Consider the following 18286-nt stretch of genomic DNA (forward strand, 5'->3'; position numbering starts at 1 on the left):
AGGCCTCGTGTGGAAGGCAAGAGTGGTAAAGAAAAGGGAGGGCTGTGTAGTACGCATGCGCATTACTGGAGGGCGTCAGGCAGGGCCCCAGTGTCCCTACTGTTGGGAAAGTGTTGGTTAGGTCTGAGTGACGCAGCTTGTGCTAATAAATTGTGCTGCGCCACTGGTGTGGACTGTAGAGGCAGTGTATATTTAGTTGCCCACATTACTGTGTCGTTCATGTGCTTACCGTCGTCACCCACCAACACCTCAAGCTTTTGGGATGAGGACAATTAGGGCTAGGAGCAATGAAAATTACCAGGAAGTAATATTGACATAGCCTCACTTGCCTTGGTGAGGAGTACCCAAGCTGTCACACCTTTATCTACAGTGATAGTAATCTCACACCTATCTAAACTATCAGGATCGCACACGTATATCTGCAGAAATGCTGCTCTCACATCTGCAGTAACAGTGATCTCACACCTATATCTGCAGTAATAATGATCTCACACCTATCCAACAGTAATGGTAACATCACACCTATAGCTGCAGTGACCGTAATCTCAGACCTATAACTCAAATATAGTAATCTCACACCTACATCTGCAGTGATTGTAATCTCGCACCTAGCTGAACAAATAATAATCATACACCTATATCTGCAGAAATGCTGATCTCACACCTATATATGCTGTAATAATATCACACCTACATCTGCAGTGATAGTGATCTCACACCTGTAAGTGCAATCATAATAACAATACATCAGTATATGTAATATCCGCTAAGTGTCCTTATTCCAAAATAAGTGGTTATTAAAAATGTTTATGCATTAAATTAATATGATAAAAAAACAATTCAATACTAAAAGTCAGTACCATTTACAATAGAAAACTCACAAATGCAATGTAATAGGGTTAAGTCAGCGCCAGGACACTCGCAAGAGTAGCCGTGCGCTTTACAAATACCCCTATAACATAACATAACAATAGTGAGCTATTGCCATTTGGCATTACACCATTTGATTAATGCTTCACAAAGGATAAAAAAAAAAAAATTACTATGCCAACAGCTCAAAATAATGTCAGTGCGAGACCTATTGCATTGTAAATGCTTTTTTACATTATGCAATGAGAGAGCACATAATCAGTCTACACCGAGCTGCCACCAAGGTACAAATGTGTGGACTCTGCGGAGGACCCAGCGTTGTGCACATCTCTCTCTTTGAAAGTCTGTCAGCCCGTGCAAACTCCTGGCACTTCCTCAGCTCTCCATTGATGTGGTCAAATACTGAAGCACTTTGTGTATTTCAGCCGCCTCCTTGCTCTCAGCAGGAGACCCCTTTTAGCAGCGGCCGATTGTCTCTTCAATGTCGTTCCGTTATTCTCACAGTCCATCCTCAGTAATATAAGCATTTGCAATGCAGTAAGTCTTGCATTTGCGAGAGTTTGTGCTATTGGCATTGTAAATAACAATGCCTTTTATTTATCTGTTTTTAAAACCTGCAAGCTGTGCGTAAACATTTACTTTGTGCTTAGAGTACTAACTTATTTATTTATTCATTCATTTTATAGTACTTGCTTACGAGAAGCAAGGCTGGCAGTAAAAGAGGCGCAGTTACTGCCAGCCTTCCTTCTCGTGAGCAACGAGTACAAAGGGCGTGTTTATGCACAGCTTGCAGGTTTTAAAAACACATAAATAAAAGGCATTGTCATTTACAATGCCAATAGCACAAACTCTCTCAAATGCGAGACCTATTGCATTGCCAATGCTTGTTTTCTTTGAGTTCTGGGACCTGTGGTTTTTTTTTACTTCATTGTAGGATGCGACTGCAATGCCTGGGGCGGGACACCTGGGCTGGGGTCGCACACCGCGTGTGGGGCTGGGGGACTTGGCAGCTATGGACATGCCAGTGCGAAATGAGTGATGCAAGGTAGTGTTCTGTCCTGTTCAGATGACCACATTCCCCACTCTGGATGTTGTGAGGTCAGCGTAGAGTGTTGTCAGAGGAAATACACGGACGTTGGGGTTGACAGTTGGTCGAGCATTGGGTGCTGTGCTGACCTGTGATTGGTAGCTCCTACTGATCATGAAATAAAGTACTTCTGCTTAAAAAAAAAAAAAATGGCTGAGCCAAGGGGGGTTCTTCAGCCACAGCTCCCCTCCAGTAATAGAATGAGGGAACGGCTTCTGTTCTCTCCATGGGAATGGAAGAATATCTCATGTTGCTAGTTGGTGAACACAGTGATGACAGGCATGCACTTTACTCAATGAATGACTAAATAATGCCCTCTATAAGACAAGCTTCCACCCCATGTTCACTAATCTTCTGAGGAAAAAAATGGACGTGCTTTTAAAATCAGTGCCTAGAAAAAGGACTTTAAGATCAGCTAGATCACCGATTCCTGAGGATATTTCTTAATCGTAGTGAAAGATGACACTTTGCAGAGAATAATCAATGTAAGACCTTTAAACTAGTGTGTTGTGAGTGCCGCGCTTCACATTATAAGATATAATACTGCTCTTACAACAGGATGAGCATATGGCAACTATAGACTCAAATGATGTGCGCTTTCATATACCAGTGCATCAGAACACAAACAATGCTTATGCTTTGATGTAGAAAGGTGTTAACATCTGGCACACAACTGGTCCAAGGATGCTCACGAAAGGCCTGTGATAGCAGCTCACCTGATGGCTGGCTTCCGAGGACAGGTCATGAAGCAGAATGTGCTCGGTAACCAATAATTCCCGAACTCCTGAAGCGTTTGCCCAGGATTCAGGTTTACAGTGAACACTCTTCCAAAGCTGATGTGTTTCTTTAATTAGAATAGATGTGTTTCTAACAATGATGTCTCTGTTCGATTTAGCATCACTGATGAAAGAGGCAATTAATAGTTGAATGGCAGGATGGAACCATGCATACATTGTGTACAGGGCATGTGATTTTAAAAACGATTTTCCCTTTACATATGCGACTAGTTCACAATGCACACAACACTGTTGCTTTCAAGAGGATGTTGTAATACCTTGCCTCCTACATTTAGTCAAATCAAAACTAAAATTCTCATCTATAAAAGTGGCCTACAGAAAATGACTAAATCTGATTTCTTTTTTCAAAGTTCTCATAATTAAAAACTTCGTAGGGCTCAAAAGAAGTGTTGCCACCAATTTGAAGGCATCTCTACTGTGGGAAATTAATCTCTTTCTATCAATCGTAATGGACCCTCCGTTTGAGCCAATTGATAAGGCTACACTACACGTTACAGCAAATGACACTGTCACGGTCAGACTTGGAAGGCCAAGTAGTCACTGAGATTCTTGGTGCCATCCCTCAAATTTTGGAGCCAGGAGAACGAATGTATGTGGGTGTCCCCCAGAACCGACTCTCCCTAAAAGAGAGTTCTCATGTTGGATGGGGAGATCATATGCAGATCATCATAACATAATGGAATGGGGAGCAGTGGAAATACAAACTGATGTAAAGAGTTTAGGTCAAAGAGCACATGCCCTGAAATCCCTTGAATTGTCAGTGACCAGTGGAACTGATCTCATTTGACATGATGAGGGGAGCTGGCATGAGAAAAACCAACATTGTAGTTACTGGTGCTGCAATAAAAACATATGCCAGGAAGCGGGGCAAATTCTAGTTAAAGAAAATCACTAAGCAGATAAATTTAGCTACAATGTCCAACTTGACCACATGCACATGTCAGTGAACAACTTGTGGACAGTGTTTTCAAAGATTACCTTAGGTTTCTTTCAACCAAAAAACCCTAGAAAGGGCATTACTCCCCATCCCAGTAACCGCAAATTGCAGTTATAATAGATTGCTGGGAATTTTTGTTTATGCTTTTCCATCTATACCGTTGATACCCAAGTGAGAGTTAAAAAAAGGATGGCAATTATATTCATTTGCACCATCTGGGATACTCTACCTGGGTTCTTGCAGCTCATGAAAATTTGATAATGCTCACACTTGCAGTCCAGAGATGGGAGCATACAGCAGACACTGTACAACATGGCTGAACGTAAAGAAAAAAAGCATTGAAAATGCAATAGGTCTCGCCCTCGTTTAAGTTAAAGCAATTCTGTTTGTAATTAGGTTGCTTTTTAGCTTTGCTTTTATTAGTGTTTTTCAAACTTTCATGTACATAACATGCATATGTATGCATATATGTATGCATGCATTTATATTTGTATTTATATAGATATGCAGATGTATATATTTGTTTATGTATGTGTGTATTTATATATACACACACACACATATATATGAATGCATATATATGCATATGTGCATATGTGTGCGCGTAGAGAGGTAGAGAGTAAGAGGTAGAGTGGTAGAGAGTGAGCAGTAGAGAGTAGTAGAGAGTGAGCAGTAGAGAGTGAGTAGTAGAGAGGGAGTAGAGAGTGAGTAGTAGCGAATAGAGAGAGGAGTAGCAAGGAGTAGCGAGTGAGCAGTAGAGAGTGAGTAGTAGAGAGAGTAGTAGAGTGAGTAGAGTAGAGTAGTAGCGAGTAGAAGCGAGTAGTGTAGTAAGAGTGAGTAGTAGAGAGTGAGTAGCGAGTAGTAGAGTGAGTAGTAGAGTAAGTAGTAGAGAGCAGTAAAGAGTGAGCAGTAGAGCTAGTAGAGAGTGAGTGGTAGAGAGTAGCAAAAAGTGAGCAGTAGCTAGAGAGTTAATAGAGAGTAGTAAAGAGTGAGTAGTAGAGAGTAGTGAGTAGTAGATTGAGTAGTAGAGAGTGAGCAGTACAGTAGAGAGTCAGTAGTAGTGAGTAGTAGAGAGTGTCTCCTCCCAAGTCTGCACCATTGTTGGATATGAAAACACACACACATGAAAACACACACACACACACAGTTCCCACTCACCAAACAGCCATATTCCCCGACTCTGACAGCGCACCTACCCAGAGACACCCACAAAGACAGGCCTTTTCCAGTCCCCTAGACATACCTTACTCCCACACCCACCACCATTACTGGAACCCCACGCCCCCAACGCAGCCACTTCCTCCATGCTACCCACACTAGCGCACGTGGACCAAGGTAGACAGAGCCATACCGAGGTAAAGCCACACGTGTGCTATGCACAGATTGCATTGATGTGTTTCCATGTCTCAGGCGGCAATGGTGGGCAAAAAACGGTGGAATGTAATGCAGCCCCGACTAATTACTAGCAGCTGAGATTATTTCAGGCAGTCCACTTCCACTCATCACTTTTTTGGTTTCCCTTGATCAATCAGCTACCCCGGATTTGTTCTTTGGTTCCCCTGGAAATTACCTTGCTATCTCGGGTCAGGGGTGACGACGGCAGCGCAATTAGAAAGTAAATGTGGCTCTCGGGTCCCTCTGTAGATTCTATGGCTTCCAGTCCTTGCCCATTCGGTTACCTGGCACCTCGACGGTAAACAGGAGGCTATTAAAGGGATAAGGGTGGGACAAAGGGTCAAGCAGATGACGCCATCGGCTGTCTGATGGTCCCTGGTGTCATTTTTTGTTACCCCAACTTTTGCTACCCCTGAAATTCGGATGCACTGATAAACTACATGACTAGCCCCGTGAAAGGGGGGGTATTGCCCTTCACTCCCCCTGCCCAGGTACAGCTCGTCCAGCCGGTCGTCGATCCACTTGTCCACGTCCAGCCTTTTCTGCAGCTCCTTGCGGTCATATTTGACAGTCACTCGGGCTTGGTGCTTCTGGGTTCCCCCGTGGCCCCCCAGGGACCGGTTACCCCTGCACGGGGAGGCGTGCAGCTTGCCCAGCACCCGCTTCCCCAACTTCTGGGCTGCCATCGGATGGAGGGGACGGCGAAGGAACGCACCTCTGCTCTGCCGGTTCCGATTCTCCAGGTGCGTCTCCGAGCTTTAATCCAGTGCACATGCCCGGTACTTTATGAACTGTTGGATGTTGCTGTGGAAGGCGCACAGCTGAGTGCAAGAGCTAGATGAGGGCAGTCCGGTGAGGAGGGAGGCGTACAATGAATACTCCGGGTGTATTTAGGTTAAAGGTTCTGTGTACGGAGGGTGCGGATGGAACACCGTGCAAGCACTATGGGCCATATGTAGGAAGCCTAATACCGGTCGGTAACGGCCGATTTTCGGTAAATATCCCGTTACCGACCGGTATTTAGGCATTTGCTATGTAGGGGGCATATTTCAGGATTCGGTAATTTACCGAATCGGTAAAATTACCAAATCGGTAAAATTACCGATTTGGTAAATACCGAATCCTGAAATGATATGTAGGGGGAGTGTATCGTCGGTGTGTAGATTCGTTATTTACCACCAACTAAAAGTTGATGGTAAATGACGAATACCTTTAAAAAAGCATTATTGTGCTATTTTAAAAGTGCAATGTGGCAGACATACATGCCCTTAGGGCATGTATGTGCGCCACATGTGCACACATGCACGAATCAGGGGTGCAACAGGGTGTCAATGTGACACCCTGCCACCCATGATAATACCTCCCCTATTACCGATTCGGTATTTACGGAATCGGTAATGGCAACTGGCTTCCCATTCATTCCTATGGGCCTCCAGGCCCATAGGAATGAATGGGAAGCCAGTTGCCATTACCGATTCGGTAAATACCGATTCATAAATACCGATATTTACCGAATCGGTAATAATTTACCTACATTACATTTACCGATTCATAAATACCGAATCGGTAAAATTCGGTATTTAAGAATCGGTAAATATAATTTACCTACATATGGCCCTAGTAGGTCTTCATGGAGTCCTGCTTGTGAAGTCGCTATGAGCGTGCGTCCAGGATTACTCCTCTGTTCCCTCCCTAGGCCTGCTGCTCTATCCCAGAGCTCTGTTCAGCACTCTCATCGTGGTGTGCTCCGCAGCCTGTATTTACAAGCCTCGATCTCTTGTCTTTATGGGGCCATGTGTTTAAACACATGGCCCCATAAAGATAAGAAAGTGCACCAGTATCTTCCCAAGTACGTAGCCATTTGTGGTTGCATTTGGCTTTACTAACAGGTGTGAAGTAAGCTGCGCCATACACCAGCCCTCCAAAGAGCGCCCTATCCATACACGGGACCTAACGGCAACACATAGACGAATGTTTCACAGAGGGAAGCATAACCTTTGTCACAGTTTGACATTTTAGTTGCCGAGGACGTGACATGGCTGAATTTTTCCCTCTACCCTGCTGGTAAATGTGTGCTTGGGAGACCCCTGTCGCACGTTTCACAAACGTAAAATATTAAAGAAGTCGGTGTCCTATAAGTAAATGGTGAAACACGTGCACCTAATCCTGGAAGCCTTTACAACCCTTGCTTTTCAGCATCCCTGCGTTAGAAGCAAAATTGCTAGTTTTTGGTGAAAATTGTATTTAAGTCAAACGGGGCTTCCCAGATATGAATATAATTCACCCAGTACAAAAAAGCCATAATTCAGGTCTGATTGGTCACATCCAAACTGGGCTAGAGCTAAAATCAGTCTCCCTTAACAGCCAAGAATGGTTATCAAGTGACACATCCAACTGACGTTATCAATATAATACAAGCAGTGAAAAGCGGCCCCTGTTAAGCCATGCAGATTTTTTTTTTTTAAAGAAGAAAATTACTGGGGTTTCTCTTTCCACTTTCTGGTTCCATTACTATTTTAGCATCACAACCTCAAGACACGTTTATGTGATTGCACATAAATGCAAAATTGAAACTACCATGTTAGAACAATAAAAAAAAAGGGGTCAGAGGGTTGAAGATATAAAGTAACCGAGAGAGGAAGGAATGAAGAGACAACGTTTCCGAAGTAGAATGAAAGTGAGAGAAAAAGAGTGGGTAAGAGTGCGTTTCTGCAGCTGATCCGGGTGTGACCGTTGGAGTGAGGGAGGATTGCCGGGAGGGGTCTCCGGGCAGATCTGCAAAGAGTCCTGCATTGTGCCGCGCAGGCTGCTGGTTTTCCAGTCAATCTCGTCGGCACAGTAGCGGGCGGAGCTGACTTCAGCCTTCCACCAGCGGATACCCACATCTCAGCCTGCAGAATGCAACACAAACAGAGTTCTGTAGGCGAGGGCAGCTGTGAACATCGGGGAGGATGCGGGCCAGTACTGAAAGTGCGAGAACCAAGCTCTGATCCCAGCTTCCCGCTGAAGTGCTTTGTGATCCTAAGAAACAAGAAATGTAAATAAACAAAAATAGCTTACTTTAGATGTTCGGAAATCGCTCTGTACATCCCAGCAAGAGACACGAATGAACACGAGAACGTCCCTGTAAAAAATTTTTTTTTTTTTAAAAACACGCCCACCAGTGTAAAAGGGATGGGGCTTAAAAAAGAGAAAGAAGCGAAAAAACACACCCCCGAATCCTAAAAAGACGGGGCTTGAATTGACAGACAAAGCTCTTCTCCAATGGCTGACCAGCATTTAAGAGGCCAGCCAATGGAGAAGAGGGGCGGGTTCAAGCCCCACTACTGGAAAACATAAAATCTCGCAAGCGCAGCCTTCGCTAGCCGAGACCTAAAAAGGGCTGTGACGCGGCCAGCGTTGACCATGACATATCACTTATATTTTCTTTACTTTCAGCCATATTGCACAGCAACTACCTTTGACACATTTTGTCAGTTAAAAACTCTAACAACCATATTTAGCACGCCTCTTTATCTCACAAAACCCTGATGGTACAAACCTAAATGAGTATATCAGCCTATTACCACCAAACGTTTTAATAGACATCTACAATCGGGTCCTGCTCCCACGTGCTCTTAAACCGCATAAAGGTTTTCTCTGTCGGAGCGTTCCACCATGTTTGTTACCAACCTGCCTCTCTCCCTCGCAAATTTGAATGAACCAGATTGACAGCAAGATGATCCTAATCCACATAAGGGCAAAGTGTGAAATATAGGAAACCGACCCATTTAGTCTGTGATGGATTTGCCTATAGACAAAATCAAAGGACAAACTTAGTATGATGGAAAGTTTCTGGCATTAATATGATTCAATTGGACAATTATTGGCTTACTTTTGTAGGGACCTGGGCTTTTGTTGCAGGTTTGCCCCCCCACACACACACACACACACACACTTTCTGCCTCTTTTTTAGCTACTTGGTGCTGATTTTCGACTCTGACAGGGCGCTGTGACCTACTAACCTGACCTTAGTGACAGTGCTCCTTCCCTAAAACAAGGTAAAGTCTAATTGTGCTACAATTGGCTAAAGACTTCAGCACCCCTGTAAATCCCTAGCAAATGGTGCTCTAGGTACCCAGGGCAGGGGTGCCAAAGAGGGTCCCTAAGGGCTGCAACATAGCTTATGCCACCCTACGGTACCCACAACAAATTCCACACACACATCCAGTACAGGCTGCGCGACATGACACACCCCTGTGTGTCATGCCAAAGTCACTGCATCTAATATATGCAAGTGGCCCCTGCGGCAGGTCTTTGAGCCCTAAGGCAGGGTACATTATATATATTTTATGTGAGGAAAAATCTGCATGAGCAGATATGCCCCTGTGATGTCTAGTTCTAGTGCTAGATATTGCAAGTGATCAGGGAAGCCATATTAAGGCATTTACTGGGCACTGGTCAAAACGAGTTCACCAGCTGCATAATGGCTTCACTGAAACATATGATGTTTGGTATCAAACATCTCATATTAATAAGCCTGCACGGATTCCCGTGTTGGATTTCTAAATACATTCACCTAGGTTACCTTAGAGGTGCCCCCTCAAGACCTGCCAGCCACTGGTGTGTTGGCTGATGAGTTTCTACCAACTTGCCACCTGAAACAAGTTTCTGACATCCTCAGTGAGCGCCTTTTGCTCGCAGGAGGTCAGGAACAAAACCTGTCTGGGAAGAGGGTGTCACACCACCTTCCCACAGGATGACCTGTGATTAGCCTTTCTAGGCCAGCAAGCAAAGAAGTAGCTGCCTTTGAAATGTAAATCCAGCTCCCCTCACAGGAGAGCAAGCCTGCCACCTTTGTCCAGAGCCCTTTGGCACTTGGACAGCCGGGAAAGTTAGCTATTGAGGTAGGTGTGCCCACCCCCAGGCTAGTACTTCGTGTAGGTGGCCTGACCTGATGTGAGTACGACTTTTCAGTGCCCATCTATGTGTTGTCACACTTAAGAACTCTGGTATTGGGTTATGCCCACTTCCCACAAGAAAATTTTCATGTAAGGGGCGTTGTGACTCCAGGGGAAGTACCCCATTGACTATTAAACCTCACTCCCCTTAAAGCCCCAAAATTGAGTATTTAGGGGACCCCCTGATACCAGATCTTCAGATTTCGAAAGACATAAAAGAAGAACTGAATTGAGAAGACTGCTGACCCGTGAACTGAGGAGTACGACTGACTTGGCTCCAACCCTGCTGTTCTGTCTGATGCAACCTCAAGAAACATGGAGGTCTGCCAGTTCTTTAGCAAATTGCCAAAGAATCTCCCTTGGAGAGGAGTTACTCCCCTGCAGCCGCAGGCACCAAAGAAGCAAGACTCGATCCATCGACCTACACCTCCATAGTCTACCAATGCAGCAACCGCCCAGGAAAAGGTAGCAGTGCTCCCGCAGGTCACATCCATCCTCCCTCTAAGTGTGGAGATGTCTGGACCGACTGGAGTTGCACAGTGCCAATTCCTGGGGTACTGGACCCTTTGCAGCAGCCAAGGCTTGTTGTGCCCAGACTGGACACCAATGCCAATGAAGACCGACCTGCACATCTTGGGACTTCAGGGACAGTGAGACCCACTTCATGAGTGGCCCAGCTGTTTTCCCCTCCCGCCGCAAACAAAGACAAATAAATGAGTCTGTTACTGCTGCCACCGACACCTCAAAGCACCTATGCAGCCATGCACCCGTGGTCCAGAGCCCAAGTCCAAGAGAGGTCACAGTGCCAACTGGACCCACAAGAGCCAAGCCCATGCTTGTGTTTGCCCAGACTGGACTTCCAGTCACCACCTGCAGCCTCTTTCTGCAGACACCTCCAATCATGAGACTTCTGCATTGGAATGCGACCCCAAAAGAAACCACTGCACCCGAGCCCCACACCCCGAAGAGAAGTGGACCAATGGTGTCCCTGCATGCCCGAGGATCTCAAGGGAAGAGCCCCCCTGTGGGTTACCCCGGACTGGTGCCCCAGTCCCTACTTGCAGCCTCTTTGTAAACAGATCGTTTTCCCATTGAAGTGAATACCCAACGCCATGAAACACCTCTGCACCCAGAAGCCCCAGAACTTCCCGAGGTGACCTGTTGGTGTGGCTTTGGACCTTGCCCCATACTCCCCTCAAGTCCAGAAGAACAGTTCTGTAAGTTGCTGACAAGTCCCCAAATTAAATACATATTTCCTCTGTAGGGTAACATTGCCTGTCCAGAAAATGCACTAAGGGCCAGATGCATGAAAAAAACGTTTTGCGATTCCCTAATTGCAAATCCTTGTGATTCGCATTTAGGCACTCTCAAAACGGCATGCATAAAAGTGTATTGAACTCTTTCTGCGATTTCTAGGGGATCGCAAATGGCCTACCTCATGAATATTAATAAGGTAGGTCGCAATTTGCGACCCCCAGGGAATCGCAAAAATCACAGGGATGGTGGCTTACTGGGTTCAGCAGACCACCATGAATGTGATTGCTTTTACATAAAGCAATCCTTTTATTTTTTTTAAAGCATCATGTTTTCCTTAAAGGAAAACGGGATGCTTTACAAAAAGAAAAATGAAAAGTTTTCCTTTCACTTTTTAAGAGCAGGCAGTGGTCCGTGGGACCACTGCCTTCTCTTAAAAAATGTTTTTACAAACATTCACAAAGGGGAAGAGGTCCCTTCCCATTTGCAAAGGGGTTACAACCTACTTAAAGTAGGTGGTAAAATGTGAATGTTTTGCAACTGCATTTCGGTCTTGGTATCTAAATGTATATAAAAGTACCTGTTACTTTTATAAATTAGTGCCTGATTTCTTTATTGAGTGTGTCTCATTTACTGCATTTGTGTATGTAATAAATGCATTTCACTACCCTCTGATATGCCAAACTGCTCGCCACATTATCAAAAAAGTGAGCATTTGGGGTGTCATTTGTGCAGCTGTAATTCCTTTTGGGGTTTGCCTGGACTCTTCACAGTGTACCTCTTTTTGGTGCACTATATAGAGAGCCAGCTTCCTACACTTACATACAAACATTCAACACTGCTAAACTGCAGGAGACTTGGGTGCTTGATGACCTCATTTGGGATGGCTACCAAAGTTTTTGTGTTCCAGCCCCTCTGTCTGTGACTGGTAGAGCTTGAGGGGACTTAGCAAGCTTGATTTGAATATCTAAGACTTTTAGCATCATACACATAATTTTAAATCACCCAGGAATTCAAATCCTTTGATTCTCGCTAGTACATTTAGTTTATTCCTGCAAAAGTTTTATGACTGTCAATCAATGTAATCTGAGTTGTAATAGTGCAACTCTATTTTGTGTGATTGATATATTGAGATCTGGATCTTTTTTGGTCCTGCAAGGATTCAGTATGGTTATTGTGGACAATTTAATACAAAGATAGGAACTGTAGCACATTCGAAAACAGAGAAATGACTATAGAGGGCTTTTGCTATATTACGATTTATTAAAGTTCGATTTGTGTAATTATGCGGAAATCGTAAGGGGTGTTGCCCACCAGAAAGCAACCTTTATTGGATGGAGCCAAGGTTCACTGATTATATTTTTATCTCTAAGAATCTGAGTATGTTCGTTCAATCTGGGGACACAACTCCCAAAAGCTACAGCGACCATTACCCCAATGACCTCATACTTGGGCTGACAGCTGGTATTAGTCGTGTACCCAAACAAAGGAGTATCTACCATAGGCAGAGGGCCATGGTTAAGGATACAGTTGCAGGCTGCCCATATCCCGTCCCTTCTGGCTTCTACAATTGGAGTCAACTTTGATTTCATTAAGGGCCATCTATTAATAGTTAATGAACCTACAGCTTTGACTGTCGTTGCTTATGCCAGGGTTAATCGCCATATTAGAACTGTCATAACGTGTGCTGCCTAAAGGAACAGGAACCCGCAACCTGGCTGATGTAATAGATTGAAGGAAGGCGAACCATCGGCTGCACTCCGCTCCTAACAGTGTACCTAGAGAACAGGCTCTCATAGTCAGAAGGAGGACAGTGTACAAGTTGACAATTAAGAAAAGGAAGGCTGCCATCAAGGAGGAAGCCTGGGACAGTTTGGAAAGAGCCTGTAGAGGCAATGACACTAGTAGCTTTTGGAAAATAGTTAACTCAAATAAGCCTAGTTCTAACTATTCAGATTGGCCGGGCACACATAAATTCTGAAAACTTAGTAAAACATTTTAAAATGATTTATTCATTTGCTTCTGACGGCAAGGCTGATCCACAGCATACATGTCTGCCTTTTCCTTTAAGCTTTAGGTTCGAGCTCCAAGAGATTATTTCTGCCATTTCCTCTAGTCCCACACACATAAAGCCCCTAGGCCAGATGGGGTTCGCATGGATTTGTATAAGGAAAACATTGATCTATGGGCTCCCAATATCCGTAAATGTATTCAATGCTGCAGTTACTTTTGGGATACCTACCGAATGGGAGATGACAGTGATCGTACCTGTATGCAAAAATTTAATCAGACAGGACCCCAGCTGCTGTAGGCCTATATCATTGATAGACTAGTTAAAGTAGTGGGCTATATAATGCTCCATAGGGTAGAGGATTAGGCAGCAAACACGAGTACGTGCTGGCCAGAAAGGGTTTAGAAATGGGCTTGGTACACAAGAGTAACGTTTGAACCTATATTTGTTAAAAAATATACAATTGCTAAGAGGGGGGCAGATTATCTATCGTTTTTGGACCTCAGTAGTGCCTTTGATCGGGTGGTTGATAAATATGGTGTTCAACTGGAGGAAGAGCAGACTGAAGCTTGCCTCCTCTAAGAAACTCCACTTCCCTCACAGAAGAAGACACAATTTGCATCTGTACTACCAAATATAATAGATCAGAGTAAGGATACTTTTAAGGAAACCGTGTCATCAAAGCAGTAATCCCTAGGGTAGAAAAGAAATGCAGACCATCTAAGCAAGACTCAATTGTACATTAAGCATAATGCTTCTGCTGAATGAGTTGTGTCAACAGCAGGCAAGGGAGCCAGTGCTACGACATCAACAGGGCCACCACCCGATAAGGAGATTAAACACACAGAAATGCTAATAAGGAAATGGCGAGACCAGTAGCCACAACAGTGAAGGGAGATTGAAGACCTCCTGCTCTAACATCTCCCTCATCAGTATAAAAAGAGGGCAAAAACCTTATACGTGAAGGCAAGGCAATTGAGAATGCTTGTCTGAAATCGGTCCTTGACGCTGCTGACACAGCCAGCAGGCTGATGTGTACTGGTACCACATTAAAGAGACCCACCTTGCTAAGAGTCTCTGGATTTAACAAGAGATGTCCATTGTAAACATTCCCTTTCACTGGCCGGTGATGTCTCTCTCCCATAAATGAAGGACGACAATATAGCCGAGGCAACCAAGGCCTTACAGTTCAAGGAACCTTATAGTAGGGGTATGACTCCTACCAGAAGACCATTGTAGAGAGGGTGCTTCTCATCTGCTTTACAACAGGCACAGTCCCCACAGCAAGCTACAAGGCAGGCAGGGAAGAAGCTCTCCATGGCATTTTCCTCCCCAACAGAGACATCCCTTTCGAGGCAGAGCCAGGGAAAAGGGCTAGACCAAGAGAGGGCTCCCCACAGGCGCCAATTGACTCACAACATGGAAGCCCCGGATACAACTTGTATGGGGCAGGATGGGGGGTTACCTCCACAAGTTCAGAGAAACAAATGAGTGCTTAATATCCTAAAACGTGGCTATTACATACAGCTAAAACACATACCACAGATTTTCAAACAGAAAATCTTTTAAAGGTGAAGAATTGAAACTAGTGTAGCAGGAAATAAAAGACCTCTTACAAAAAGGAGAAGGTAACAAAATGAGAGCACACCCAGGGAGAGTACTGAGTTTACTTCCTCATTCCAGAGCAGGACTTGACTACGAGGGCCATCATAGACCTCGGAATCCTGAATACATTTATGAGGGAGAAAAAATTCAAGATGATTACACTGCTAGAGGTCATCCCACTACTAAATGAAGGGGACTACATAGCAATCATAGACGTCAAGGACGCTTACTTTCATATTCAGATGAATAACAAGCTCAAGAAATATCTGAGGTAAACAACTCCCTTCACCAATCTAAAGTGCTTCCATTTGGAATCAAGACCACTCCAGGGTTGTTTAGAAAATGTTGTTGACTCATAGCAGCTCATTTGAGAAGGCAGGGGGATATGTGTCTACCCCAATCTCCACGATTGCCTGGTTAAGGTGAGCTCAAGCAGTCGGTGCCAAAACATCAAATCTAAACGGACAACGCCATGACAATGGTTTAACTAAACAAACTGGGAGGAATCAAGGCATACTTGAAATCAAGACTAGCTCAAGACACATGGGCATGGGCATGGGCATTGCAAAGGAGGTTAGCACTGATAGCCATACACTTTCCAGGCCTATAAATGTAGAAGCAGACTTATTAACCAGGCAAGAAAACATATTGCACAAATTGGTAGTGCACCAGGAAGTGGTATTAAAGATATTTCAAGAATGAGGAAAACTACATACAGATGTGTTTGCCACAAAGGCAAATAGAAAATATAAAAGCTTCACATGCAGGTATCCATTTTCCAAATAGTAATGGAAATAGATAAGTACTCTAGAGGCCCAAGGAATCAGAAAAGCATGCTGTGTGCTTTAATCTCCCTACTAAACACAATGCGGCGTGCATCAGTTAGGCTTGTCTGGGATCTTGATCGTTGAACTTTGGTATCTGTCTCTCTCAAGAGAGCACATTTGCTCCCAGTATGTTGATGTCTACAATGCTCTCTACATTGGCCAGTGTTTACTGCTCGACTTGCTTTGTCTGCTTCTTCCTCCCTTTTTGTCTTACTCGTATGTTGAGATCCGCCACTCGCTCTACCATACGCAATTCCCATATGTGCCTGCAGAATGCCCTGTCAATAGATTTATCAGGGAACTTTACCGGTGCCTTTCCCCTGATTCCCACTAATACCATTAGTAATAAACAAGTGCAGACAGACCACTATGACAATGATCCTTTTAGCGCCACAGTGAGCCTCTGACTTGGTAGAAATCGCATAGAGAAGAGGGATGCCAAAGCCATTGTTGCAGAAACCCATTAACAATACAAAGGGGTCAGATATGTCACCCAGAGCCAGCCAGCCTCAGTTTAAAGATATGGCTCCTGTGGACTTAGAATTTGGACACCTAGGTTAACCACACAGATTCATAGAAGTATTGAGAAAAGCCAGGAGACCAACAGCACCCAGATGTTATGCAGCCATATCGGCGATGTACTAGTGCAAAAAGAAAATGTTGGCACTTAGCCAAGCACATGACGCTACAGTAAGTCGATACCTGTTGCACCTTTTGGATGAAAAACTAACTTACGCATCCATCGAAGTACACTTATCAGCAAAACTAGCATACACCAGGGGCACTTAAGAGGGGAATGTATGTGCTACATTGGTGATCAAACGTTTCTTAGAAGAGGCAAAACGAATTGCACTGCAAAGTTTGGTGGATGTGGCCCTATATGGACTCTTAGTCTGGTCCTTATACAGCTAAGAAAGGAGCTTTGAAACGATGCAGAAATCAGCATAACAACTTATAACCGTGAAAGCTGCATTTTTATTGTCATTGTGAATACAGGCAATCACAATACAGGAACCACAAATAAAGAGGCAAAAGGACATGTTAGTCAAGAAACTTACTCCACCGTCAACTCCAAAGGTTATATCCCATTTCCAATCAATGCAACTGCCAACTTTTTCCATCAACCAAAAACATAGGCAGAGGGATTACTGTATAGGCTAGGTGTGAGTAGAGCGTAGTTTACTACCTGCAGAAAACAAAGCATTGTAGGAGAGAAAATCAATGCTTCGTCTCTTATGAACTGGTAAATAGAGGTTCGTCGACACAAAGGGAACTATTGCAAGAGACAAAGCTGGATAGCAGACCAAAATCACATTCTACCAGGAAGCAATGGGCCATTGTTTCTTTCATTGTATACATATTGATAAACGACATATGCATGGCTACCACATGGTCATCGGTCAATACCTTCACCAACAATACTGTGTGTGTATTAATTTCAATAGAGAAGAAACTCGGGTAGTGGAGAAGGTACTGTGAAACCTGTTTGCAGCCACACACACACACACACACACACTTCAGTGCAACCCCCCAGCAGCTGTAATACTGCTGTGCGACGTGTGCACTGCTTGTTAATCCAGAAAATATTCATGCTGTAAAAGGGAAAGGTTATTTACATGTAGCAACAGTTTTGCAGCTTGAAGACCTTTACGGATTCACATGCGAAAGTAGAGGGGTGGTTTGACCAAGAGAGCAACTCATAATACAGCATGAGCTCAGTGTCAGTTCAGGTCACCATGAAAGGTAAAAACAGAATGTAAATATGCCACACTTTGGCAGTGTGGGCTGATGTCTGACTTCATGGGGTGATGGCACTCCCCACCCACTGGTCAATACCCAAAGGGGAAAAAAAGAATACGGTATTTTGCAGACCTAACCATTAAATGGCAGATTAATGCACAGCATGTGAATCCAGAAAAATGTTTTGCTACAAAACTGTTACAGGTAAGTAACATTTTACTTTCTCTGTAGTAAGAGGAAAATACGTTTGTTGCCATGATGCACCTGTTTTTGCAGTGCCCAGAGTTCTCTTTCATTCATTGCTACATAATGTGGGTAAGGGAGGCATTACTATTGGGGTACAGCGAAAGGGAGTGGGTCACGTTTTGCCCAAGTTAATGCCCAAGTTAATGGGTCCATGAAATAGTGTTTCTGATGTGGGCAATATGCCATGTCTCCCAAGAACCTACCATACTTCATTCTGTTAAGTCTTTCCTGCTAGTGGATGAAACATTCAACTATGTGAACTTGTTTTTCAGGTCCTTGAGAATTACAACAAAGGTAAGACAGCCTTACTTTCAGCAGCAAAGGTAATGGTGAGCCCTACGGAAGTTGATCTGAACCCAGAGTTGATCTTCCAGCATCAGCCCATGCCCTCTGGAATTCCGAGTCTAGAATTAGGAGCAGCTTTGCTCACGGGTGCCAGGAACCGGCCTTCAGACCGCAGGAACAGCAGCACAAAGTAAGCATTTATTCCTTCTGTCTGCAGAATAAACCTCTGACAACTGTCTGACAATGTACTGAGTGTCTCATTGTTTGTCTTGTAGCCCCTTGTAGCTGCTAT

General features: G+C 44.2%; 1 protein-coding gene across 2 annotated transcripts in view; it reads left to right on the forward strand.

The window, feature by feature from the left end:
- The window catches only part of DAGLA (diacylglycerol lipase alpha), a 321198-nt gene that overhangs the window by 291257 nt on the left and 11655 nt on the right, over positions 1–18286 (forward strand). For both annotated transcript variants that reach the window (XM_085648539.1, XM_085648538.1), the window contains exon 19: positions 17982–18184. In XM_085648539.1, the coding sequence (XP_085504665.1) occupies positions 17982–18184 (203 nt within the window). The remainder of the gene's footprint in view (positions 1–17981; positions 18185–18286) is intronic.

Source organism: Triturus cristatus, chromosome 3_2 (assembly GCF_964204655.1).
Source record: "Triturus cristatus chromosome 3_2, aTriCri1.1, whole genome shotgun sequence".
In the NCBI taxonomy this organism is placed as follows: Eukaryota; Metazoa; Chordata; class Amphibia; order Caudata; family Salamandridae; genus Triturus; species Triturus cristatus.